The following is an 11,848-nucleotide window of genomic DNA, read 5'->3' as shown; positions in this document are numbered from 1 at the left end:
AGCCCCAGCTCTGCAGTGTTTGTATGGGTAAGTTGCTCCTCTAATTGCTATTGGAAGAGGTCCATGCCATCCGCGCTAGCACAAGGGGAACTAAATGTGTCTAACTAGGTTAATGCAATTAGCAGGCATGCAACATATTGCTCCCAGTTTGTGAGCTCTAAAAAAAAGAGTCCAGTATATGAGGAGTAATAATTATACCTTGGCTCGCCAGTGCCGTTCCCATCCGCCTGGGCACCTCGTTTGGTCAGGTCTGCTCGGGACTCCGCTTGCAAGGCTGGGGTGGGCATCTGGGGCTCTCCCGGGAGCAGTGACGTCGGTGGCTGAGCCTGAGGAGCGGCGGGTACCACGGGAAAATCAGCACCTGCAGCGCTGGCCAGCAGCAGCACCAGGCCCGCAGCCCACGCTCCCCCTCCCCCCCCCCGCCCGACTCCTCACCCCCCCCCCCTGCCCCAGCCAGGTTCGAGCGCTGGCCCTGCAACACCCCTCGCCCCCGCCGCCCAGCAACACATTAACACTTTCCGCGCCGGCCCCAGGCGCTCGCGGCTACTTTCCTCTGCCAGGTGGAGTGGCCAAGGGGCGAGCTCGCTGCATCCGCCGAGGCTCGTCCCAGTCCAGTTGGGGGCAAAGGGGCCGCTAGCAAAGGATCTCAGCTCCCGCGGCCCTTGCTCGGGCTTTGAAGTCAACGGGCGCTTTACCAGAGTAAGGGCTGCACCGTCCAGCCAGTTATTCCGAGTCACAGAGCAGCTCCTCGCTCAAATGACGCACCCACGGGGATGGGGCGTTGGTGCTACTCTCTTTCTTGGCATCAGGCTTTTCCTGGAAGACAGACTGGTCCGCGGACAGCGCGCAGCCCCTTACAATGCTCCTGTCCTCGTGTGAGTGCCCGAGCCCCACCCTGCACCATTTAGTCCCGGGTTAGGGGCTGGGCGTGTGGTGTTATTCGTGTGCAGCCGAGTCCCTGTGTGTTCTGGCCCTGGTGCCCTGTCCGCAGCACCAGCACTGTGCTCACATTGCTAGGAAATGCTGCTGGTGTGCAACACAGCTTGGCCAGGCTACCGCGGTAAAACAACAGGGCTGGTCCCTTGTCCTCTTCCTTCTTGGTGCTTTGTTTGTTAAAGGGGTGCCACATTCATTTTACTGAGCCCAACAGCGTTGGAGTTGGACTGAGCTAAGTGCAGCCTAACCAGGTTGCTTCCCAGAAGTTATCTAACAGTGTGTCAGGTGCTCGTTGGTAGATTAGTTCTAAACTCCGTTTAGTAACGTGATTCGTGAGTACGTGTGAAGCTGGTGTTGCACTAGCAGCCTCGTTCTTGATGGTGGAAACCACAACCAGCTCCGTGTCATTGTAAAAAAGCAGAGGGGAATGGAAGTACCCATTGAAATGGACAAAGCCATGACTTTAAAACACTTCAGGAGGGCACGTCTAAAGAGGGTGGAGTGAAAAGCAAAATTATGCCCGCCACCGATGTAAGATCAGCCCTCAAAAACGCTTCTTATGCTGAACGCTAGTCAGCTCTGGTGGAGAGGCCATGGTACGGATACAATATAATGCTGCCATTGTTTGAACCAAGTAACCAGCCTGGAACTATTCCTGAACCCTAAATCCCTCTTTTGAGGAAATGCCCCTTTAAACACCACAGGTCTTATTTGGCTTCTACAAGGTAACTTGTCTGTGATGTAGCTGAAACTTCCAACTTTTTATTATTTGAGTTCAATATTATATTGCCTGATAGTCTGAGCATCGATGTCCCACAAAATAAACTGCCTTAGAAGGTTTAATCAGGATTTATTATTAACAAACATAGAAATAGTCCACATGTGGTAATAAATTATTTTCATATTTTGGAAGTGTTTTCCGAACAGTTTTATCGAAAGGTGCTGGTGGAATAAAACTATTGCATATTTTAAAATCAGGATAAATTATATAAGTTATACATACAAATAGACAATACCACCTCATTAACTCTACTTGATAATAAATAGATAAATAAAAACATTGATTGCCATTAGATTTTGAATTTTAAATTACGTTTAAAATATAGGTTTTTACATACAAATATACACTGGTGTCATGTTTGCATTTACAGTCAAAATATTCACGATTCATGATGCAAAATCAAATGGAGGTTCGTTTTCTATGTTGTTTAGAGAAGATTTGTTGTTTAGTTTTCTGGGGTCTTCAGGAGTCCACACTTTAGCTGTTCTAATAATGTTTTGTTCCTTAAGTTGCTTCTCATCAGTCCATGACAGAGAGTGTCCAGCAAGAGGAGGCAGTCCATAATCAGGGTCGCTTGGAGAAGGTGATCCTGGAAAAAGAGAGCAGTAGGAAAATAAATATTTTGCTATATACCAGTGGGAACCAGTCCAGGAACCCCTTCTCTTTGCTCTTGGCCGTTTCAGTGATGCAGGTAACCCAGCTAAATGTATAAGCATTACCGTGTGGCATGCAAAGAATAACAGCTTTCCTGGGTTTGAAAATACCAGGTTCCTCCCTCTTCTACCGGTCAGCCTAGCTGTGGATGGTCTCAAACCCTCTACAAGGTGCCCTTCTCTATCCAAGCTGCAGTCTTGCGCTAGGAGAGAAGTCGTGGCAACAGGCAAGGTGCACATTCCTTCAGACAAACGGTTCAAAGGAGAACGCGCTGTGTGTGCGCCTCTGAGAGCATGTGTGAGCCTGTCTTTGTGTGTATCTGGGGAGGTGTAAACCCAGCCCTGGTGTAACTCCAGGGAAGCCAACGGAGTTACGCCAGGGAGCAATTTGGACCTGGGCGCCTGTGTCTGTGCTGCCCACTTACTTGTGCCCCGGTGGCAGATGATGACTTTCTTGGGCTGGCTGGGGCTCTCGCTGCTGGCGCTCCGCAGGGGCAGGTCCGACTGCACCAGCTCGCTCAGGAAGTTGATGTAGCCAATGGCCAGGCGCAGGGTGTCCACCTTGGAGAGCCGCTTCTCGTAGGGCAGCGTGGGGATGTGGGACCTCAGCCCCTCGAAGGCGTCGTTGATGGACTGCATCCTCCGGCGCTCCCGCACGTTGGCCGCCTGCCTCAGCTGCTGCAGCTCCGCCTCGGAGCGCACCCGCCGGCGCCGCTTGGCGGAGCTCAGCGCCTTGAGCCTGCCCCCGGGGGACAGCAGCTCAGAGGCGGCCGCCCCGCAGCACTCGTAGGGGAAGCTGGGCGAGGAGGGGGAGGAGGAGGAAGAGAAGTTGGCCGCGGCGGCCGCCGCCTCGCAGCAATAGCCCCCCTCGCCCTGCCCCCCGTCCCGGTAATACTCCTGCAGCTGGTGGCTCAGGAAGTCCACGTCCTGCTCCAGGAACTCGTCCGCTTCCAGGGGGTCGCGGGAGGACTGGTCCGTGAAGAAATCCTCCTCGTCGAAGTAGGGGGGCGAGGAGAAGGAGTCCAGCCCCCCGGGGAAATGCTCCAGCAGCACCGTCTCCATGCTGCGCCCTGGCCCGGGCACGCTGGGGCGGCTGCCGCCCGCTGCTGCCCGGGGACCCAGCCGCGAGGAGCCTCCTGCTGCTCCTGAGCCACTCGCCCCGGCTGCTCCCGGTGAGCTTCCTCCTGCTGCTGCTGCTGCCCCAGCTCCTGCTGCGGGCGCTGCCCTGCCCCGGCGCCTCTGCCTCTCTCTAGGGAGGCTGCTGGGGACTTGCTAGAGCTGAGGGCTGGCACGCGAGGATTCTTATAACTACATCCACAGGCGCGTGCCATTAACCAACAGCGCCAGCCAATCAGAGCGAGACGGAGAGGGAGAGACTCAGGCGCGGGGGGTGGGGGGGTGCATACACCTAGAAAGCTCCTGAGCTATGAGGGGAGAGGCGGGGCCTGGTCCAGGCGGTGGGGAGGGGGGGCGCTGCCCCAGCTGCTGCCCCAGCTCTACCTGGCGCTGCTATGGCACCTTCAGGTGTTTGCACTCGCCCCTGCTCAGGGCACATGCAGGCCGAGTTGGGGAAGAGGTGATGAAAAGTAGTAGCAGCTCGGAGTGATTTTATCTGCGCCAGATCACCGGGACTGTGGGCAGGACTCCCTTGGTGGCCCTTCCCGTCCCGGTGCTATTTACCTATAACGCAACACTCAGCAAACTGAAGGGGAAATAGCAAGGCTAGTTTGTCGCCACGCTGTAGATTCCCCCCGTCTTAGAGATCGTGGACCCTAACATGGCTTTGATGAGCGTCTCTTAGCATGATACAATTCTTCAGTCTCTTATGAGGAAGGTGATGATACCTGCCCTAGAGAGCACGAAGCCTAAGGCACCGTGAGTTCATCCTCTGTTCAGACTGAGATGTTCGATATTCACATCCACCCGGACTGTCACAAAGCATTTTGCTACTGTCATTCCTTAGGGGGCTCTTAGAAAATTAATGAAAGCAACGTATTTCCCTTTCTTCTGTTATAGAATGTGAACATGTCATTCTAGATTTTGAACAGTATCTGCTTCACTGGTGACTTTTTAACTATACAAGGTGCTGAACAGCAAATGGATGCCATCCCCTTAATATCTTTATTTCTTTATCAAACACTTTTGAAATGGAGCATTAACTCACACAGATCACATTCGCAAAATCTACAGACGCGAAGTATGCCGTCCGAAGAGGTATATTTCATTCCTTGATACTTGGTGTCTTTGTCAAGTCACTTACATATTTTTCCATCGTGTATTTAAGTAGTAATACAATGTATTCAGAGAGTCTGTGAGTTTACGCCGTTTTAAGAGTTATTTTAAAAGCAGGCATATGGTTGATGGATTGCTCGAGTGTTATTTTATTATTTTATTGGCGTTTGAAATTAAGACGCTCTAACATCAGAATAAATTACATCAACTTCTTGCGTTTGGGTGTGTATCGATTTTAAACATATCGGATTTTACTTCCCTCCCCCCCCCCCTCCTACTGCTCCTCTGACGAATGCAGTCATTTTGCCGAGGTTCTGTTAATAATTCTCTAGCTGACTCTAATTGATTAAAGTGTTAAAAATTCTCACTGGGGTAAAATGGATTACACATCAGATTAGGGAAGGATTATGTCTGTGATTAACACTGCAATATTTTGCTCAGCAGAGTCTGTTGAGATTTACCGAAATTCACTTTCCAATGTATTACTGAGCATTTGCACAGATCAAAACAAAAATGGAAACATATCCTTCCTATATCAGCAAGCAAGACAGGAAAAGTAATAAATGACTGGACTTCAAAGCATTTAACAAAATTTTGATAACATAAGAGTAAAATGTGTCTCGGAGTAGTGAACAAAGGCCTTTGTCAGAGCTATTTCCTGGGAAGTCCTGTTTTTGGACTGAACCCACCGACGTGTAAAAGAAAAGAATAAGGTTCGAGTTTTAGTTCGGTAGGTTTTATTCAGAAACATGAAGAGGAATGAAACAACCCCCGTGGGCCGCTGTAAAATAACCCTCATTTGTTATGCTGAGGGGCAGCCAGTGTGCTGTGCTGGGGGAAGTCCAGCTCGAAGGAACTGGAAAGATTTGGATCTATTTTTCGATCCACGTAGAAAAAGTCCCTTCAGAGGGATTCTTCTCACCAGATAAAGGCTGAAACTTGAAACTATCATAGATTTGTTTTCATTCCGTATGAAATGTAAAAACATATAAAGCTTTGTATTATATTAGAAACAGCTCCAATTAGCTTCCCCCAGTGGCTCTAGTATATAGGAATTATGTATTTTCAGAGAAGAATTGATATTCATACAATAGCAGTTAGAAGGGAGTTTCCTATTAGTAACTGTTCCTCCTACTGGCTCTTTGGGGGGTGGGGGGGAAGAGGGAAGAAGCTCATGGGTAGCAGGATTAAGACCATGATGAGCAAAACATAACCCTTGTGCATGCTGGAATGGCTGCCTCGGACGAAAGGAAAAGCTGCAAGGCAGAGAGAGGTAGGCGAGCAGCGATAATAGGAGCACACCTTCTGCAGCACACTTGCATGTGACCTTGTCCTACAGAATATGACCTCGAATTAACTGCTTGGGGAGGAACAGAGCCCTAAACCCAGCCTGGCCCATTAGGTTTAGAAAAACCTTCCGCCTTTGTAAAGAAGTGGCCCTAGTGAATGCAGCGGTACTGCTAGGATCGAAGAGCTAAAAGCAGCGGGATCTTCATCAATCAGCGACAGCCCTCTGGTCAATCAGTTTCTCTGGCAGCCGCCCAGCCGCCCCAAGGGTCACGCAGTGATCAGCAGAGGCGTCTCTCCCCAGTCAGCCTCCAAAGAACAGCAGCGTCCCCCAGTTCTCATGACCTGGCTGGGCCCCCTGCTCGGAACACCCGGGAGGGAGCCAGCCCGGCCGTCTGGTGGTCAGGCTCCCTGGCCTTGATAAAGGAAACTTTGGGACGGTGCTAGAAGCTGCAAGGGGCGAGTGGCAAAGAGGTGCCAAATCCCAGCCAGCATGACACTGCAGGGTTCGTCCTAATTCATTTCATTAAGTGTTAAGTTGTGTTCACAGTGCGCGAGGCACAGGATGGGAAACAGGGTGAAAACCCAATGGGGCAAAAATCCCCTTGACTTCAGTGGGGCCAGGCTTTCACCCTCCGCCTCTGCCCGGGGGAGGATAAAATAGACATTGCTCCGCTTTTCTGCCTTCGCAAAGTCCCCAGTGCTAGCAAAACCCGAGGTGCACAGACCTGCCGGCACAATGACTGCAGGAGAGGTGATTTTACATCTCAGGGCTTGTCTACACTGACAATTTACAGTTGCAACTTTCTCGCTCAGGGGTGTCAAAAAACACCCCCCTGAGCGCAGCAAGTTTCAGTGGTGTAAAGCGCCAGTGTAGACAGTGCCCCAACGCTGGTAGCTGCGCCCCTCCCGGAGGTGGTTTTTTTGGAGCGCTGGGAGAACTCTCTCCCAGCGCTGCGCCGCCACCACACAAGACACGCTCAGCTAGAACCCCAGGCCATTGAGAAGTAGTAATGAATTTGCTGAGACGTAGGAAATCTGGCGCAATAAGAGCCATTGAGCCAGAGAGATAAAGATGCAGCAATTGTTCCCAATCTCCGAAGTCTCGCTGTAATATGCAAGATCACCCAGGCCCGGATGTTACCTACTGGTGCCCGGATTGTACATGCTGATGAATTGCCGAGAGACAGGATACTGGGATAAAGAGACTTCTGACTTTTTCACTACTGCACCTTGTTTTCGTGTCAAGTGTATTTGCTTTGAGAGCAGCCAGGTAGTGTGAAGAAATTCTAGAGGGTTTCATCTGCCCTAAATAAATACATTTATTAAATGTTCTCAAATCATCTTTGCTGGCCGTTTCAAGATCACCAGGTGGGTGCCGCTGTAGAAGACACCGAAGAAAAGATGTCACGATTAAGGAATACAAGAGGATATAAGATACAGTGACAGCCTCCTGCAAAGTGAATTCCGAGCAGTATCAAATGCAGGCCTAATTCCTTGCTTGGAAAAGGGAAGTCTCTGTGCTGATTAGCTCACTATAATAATTAGTTACTGGTTCTATCAGTTGCATGAAAGGGAGATCGCTTTATAATCTTACCTGCATCCGAGTTTCTTTATACGTACTATTCAATGATCGCTTGCCTTCCCATTTACAACTGTTGGCTACTAATCTTGGTAATGGAAAGACTCATGGCGGTGTAATTATTCATCAGAAACTGTGCCCTGTCATTCCAAGGTTCATCAGATAGAAAGCCAAAGGTTTAGTGCGATGTCCTTCACTTGTGCAACTATGAAAGTTGTTTGAACTCCTGAAAAGTAAACATAATAAATTATTATAATCAGACTTGTACTTCGTGGCCTCATTCAGGAATAACGAAAATACAATGGCAGTGAACAAGTACCGACCCATTGACAAGAAGAGTTCTGCTGATTGCTAGAATACGTCGTCCCCCCCTCCCCCCAATCTGTAAAATACTGTTTGCCTAGTTGGTGTTACAAACTTAGCTTTACAAGGTACATGAGTCAGAAGGGGCAAATGCTGTCTGGGGCCAGGATCAAGGGGACATACAAGTGACCTAGCGTCACCTTTGCTACCTCTAGGTGCTCAGGTGCTCAGGTCCTGAACTCACTGCAGTGTGGCCAGACCCAAGGTCAGTCCTTGTAGCAAGATCTAGCAATACCAAGAACTGGGGTCACCAAATGAAATTAATAGGCAGTAGGTTTAAAACAAGCAAAAGGAAGTACTTCTTCACACAAAGCAGTCAGTCTGTGGAACTCCTTGCCAGATGATGTTGTGAAGGCCAAGACAATAGCAGAGTTCAAAAAAGAACTAGGTAAGTTCATGAAGGATTGGTCCATCAATGGCTATTAGTCAGGATGGGCAGGGATGGTGTCCCTAGGCTCTGTTTGCCAGAAGCTGGGAATGGGTGACAGGGGATGGATCACTTGATGATTACCTATTCATTCCCTCTGGGATACCTGGCATTGGCCACTGTGGAAGATAGGATACTGGGCTAGATGGACCTTTGGTCTGACCCAGTATGGATGTTCTTACCACCTGAAAATCAGCAAGTCAGCCCAAATACAAAGACACTTCGCTCAGAAACCTCTGCCACCAGCTCTCAGAATTGTCCTTTGAGACGTTGTCACTTAGAGGCAGCCTCCTCCTGGAATGCCTCTCTCTCCTTAATAGGCAGGAGTTTATAGGTGAGATATTTGCGCTACAGATAAGCACCAAGACTTCAGCCAGGGAGAGGTGAAAGGCTGTACTAGGAACCATGTTGTCTGGTCAGACTAATTCTGACCAATGGTTGAGAGACTCTGGGGGGACTCAGCGTCTATGTGCCCTGTCCGGACTCCTCCCAAATAGGCTGGTCTTTGGAACAGCATCGTGCCGTGGCCTCGTGTTTTGTTAGCGCGTGGGCTTCTGTAGCATTTGATTGACGTTCTGACATTCTCAAGCTATCGGTACTCGGAGAGAGGCGCCAATACTTTGCCTGGCATTTTGGATTGGTGACATCAGTGGGCGAAAAGCCCTCGCCTCATTCTCGTCTCTCTATTAATCCTTCTGTGGTGGGAGCTGCAGCACTCCTGCAGGTTCGTGTCTCGCCGTAGCCACCTAGCTGCTGAAACGTCCATGTATTCCTCGGAACTCGTGTTAACGAGCTTCAGTGTGCAAGGCGGTTCTGCACGTGGGCGGTGAAAGAGGGGCTGGGAGCGTGGCAAAGTCTGACAGCGCTGGAAATGAGCCGTCGGGACTGGGGATAACGGGGTGGGGACGCATAGACGCACAGTGAGGGTCAGGGCTTGCAGGATGCAGCAGTAAGTATGCACAAGGTATGTCGGTCAGCGGGACAGCAGAAGTGCTGCGGAGATGAGAGGGGAAAGACTCTGAGGATACTTCGGAAACTGAATGTTCCGCAGGACTTGGAAATATTGGAATTAGTAGAGAGTACCGGGTATGTTAGCAATGCTAAGAGCAGTAGAAGTGATAAGGATACTGGATGTGTTTAGGCTAATCCTGTCGGAGAACCCTCAATTTAAACGTGACGCCTTGAATTTAAAATACTCTCCCGTTAGATTATGACACTATAGCTCCTGTATATAAAAGATGATACAATGTGATTGCTTTATACAACTCCTGAGATTTTTTGGCATCAAATCAGATCCCAGGAGTCTTTGAATCAAGTATGATTCCACGGACGCAATTATGATTTCATTGTACTGTGTAACTGATGTCAGTCATTATGCTGAAGATAACTGGGGAAGGGCCTAATTCAGTGATGTTTTATAGGCAACGCATTCTGTCATTTTTGACTTACATTTGAAAATGAATAAAATTAACCTACCCACTCTAAGATTTAACCAGCAATCTTAGACAGGTGGGGACACGCTAGCACATATCTTAGATTGCTCCAGATATTATGCAAGTGTAACTTTTTAAAGCAGTGAAAAAGCAACACTGCAGCCTTAAACATTGAAATTCCCCTGGCCAAGTCCTGTCCGTTGCAAACATGGCTGTTTCAATATTTGAATTAGTTGGGCATTTTATCTTATAGTTTAGTGTCTTATTCACTTGCAAACCACACTCCCACTGATTGGAGAGGGTGCTGTGAGGAAGGACTGTAAACCCAGCAGTATAAACCACTGCGGGCAAGTCCCACAGCCTGTAGTGGCCACCTTCAGCAAAGTAAATATTCTGCTCTAAATCCAAAAATATTGTATATAAACTACATGCCCCTGAGAATCCAGGAACAAGTGGAGGTTTGCTGCATTAGCCATATTAAGGGCCCAATTCTATTCCCTTCCAAGTCAACAGGTGATTTGAATGGAGAACAAAATCAGGCCTAAGTATTGCTCCATGGCTACAGTAATCCTGAAACAATGTCATCATGGAAATACAAGCATTTGTTGTGTTTAAATTAGGGGGTATCCCCTGTGGCCTGGTTGGTGACAGGCTTGGAGCTTTGAGAGTTGCATTTGTTGAGGGCCAAAGGACTATTCCAGCTTGTAGCCATTTCCATTCCTGGGGGCCTACCAAGGCAGCACTGTTTTGTGATCAGCAATTGCTGAAGAAATTATAACAGACAATGGGTGCACGGCAGTGTATTGGTTTTGATTTTCAGCTTTCTGCTGCACAGCATGATTTCAAACATGCAACTACAAATCCTCCTTATCCTAGAGATAATGAATGACCTAAGGCGGCGTTTCTCAACCTTCTCAGGTTGGCAACCCCTTAATCACAGTAAAAAAATGTTGTGACCCCGCCCCCTGCGTGCACTATAAAAATAAGAGTGAAAAATGTATCAGTGGTCACAATGAGAAACCTACATAACTTTGTGTGTTTTGAGAGGTTGGCAGAGAATACCTTACCATGAAGGATAAGAGTGTGCTGGGAATGGGGAGCTAGATTTTCTTTGCTTTAGACTGTAATAAAATGTTCAATGCCTACCAACCCCTACATTGCAACCCCTACAAAGCCCCATTGCCTTTCCTGCAGGCCAGGACCCACCGTTGAGAAACATTGGCTGAATGGCAAGATCGACCACACTGTTTTAGAGCCTGAGCCAACAGAAAGTCTCCTCTCAGCTTTTGGCCTCTGGAAGCTCCACAGGTACCCTAGGCTACACTGCACAAACCCCTAGGCCTGACGTGGAAATCTCCTGCCTTCCTACCATTGGAAACTGAATTAGGCATTTTGAACGGGCCCCATTACAGGCCCTGTCTTCATCCTGCCCACTCTGGCAATTGGCTTCCTAGGAATGGCTTGGAGGGTAGGTGAGTCTCCACTGAGCATGCCCAGAAAGTTCCCCAATGTTCTATTAACCCGGGGGTAGCAGAACTCAGGGAGCAGAGAAAGCGATTGAGAAGGGCAGCAGCCCAGAGGAGCTGTGCTCTCTGGCTGACCTCCAGAATGGAGCTGTCAGTCAGTGCAGAGAAAGAAAGGATCCCACGGGCACAAGATTTTGAAAAAGAAAACTGGGGGCTGGGAGAAGAAGGGGTGTCTTGCAGGGAGGCAGGGCACAGTGAACGGTCAGCGAGGCAAAAGGCAGACGGGCAGCAACAGTCTTTTATTTGAGTGCCTGAATATCACACAGAGCCCAGTGCAGCTACGTGCATGGACCTAGTGTCTCACCTGCCCCTTGCCTGCATCTGTCTTTCCTAGCTGGCCGCGTTCCCTGTCGTTTGTGGGCCCTTTTACTGCACCTCGTGTATGTCCCGTGCTCTGTCGTGCTGGCTCCCTCTCACCTGACTGTTGAGGTTTGTTGTCATATCTTCCCTTTCCTTTCCGGCCACCTCTTGCCTTACTTGCCTTTCACAATCTCTGCCTGCCCGGCCATTTGGACCGCTTGCTCCCTAGTCAAACCGGAGCTCGTTCGCAGATGGTGAGCGCGCGCCTCTCCAGAGCTCCTCGAACTGGTTTAAAACTAGAGGTGGCCCAAGCTGCTCGATTCAGCTC

General features: G+C 49.4%; 1 protein-coding gene across 1 annotated transcript; it reads right to left on the bottom strand.

Moving 5' to 3' along the window:
* Window positions 1–2,103: 2,103 nt before the first annotated feature.
* On the bottom strand, window positions 2,104–3,432 carry PTF1A (pancreas associated transcription factor 1a). The gene is made up of 2 exons (XM_065399968.1): window positions 2,796–3,432; window positions 2,104–2,306 (listed from the first exon to the last, which is right to left on the bottom strand). Exons 1-2 carry the CDS (start codon window positions 3,430–3,432, stop codon window positions 2,104–2,106), a joined length of 840 nt encoding a protein of 279 aa, XP_065256040.1.
* Window positions 3,433–11,848: the final 8,416 nt, after the last annotated feature.

Source organism: Emys orbicularis, chromosome 2 (assembly GCF_028017835.1).
Source record: "Emys orbicularis isolate rEmyOrb1 chromosome 2, rEmyOrb1.hap1, whole genome shotgun sequence".
Lineage (NCBI taxonomy): Eukaryota > Metazoa > Chordata > Testudines > Emydidae > Emys > Emys orbicularis.
The sequence above is the reverse complement of the archived record's forward strand: the minus strand, read 5'-3'. Positions and strand labels throughout refer to the sequence as shown.

Coding starts and splice junctions, on each gene's coding strand:
- PTF1A (XM_065399968.1), bottom strand. CDS start 3,432: ATGGAGACGGTGCTGCTGGAGCATTTCCCCGGGGGGCTGGACTCCTTC. Junction 2,307..2,795: donor CATCTGCCACCGGGGCACAA/GTAAGTGGGCAG, acceptor CTCTTTTTCCAG/GATCACCTTCTCCAAGCGAC.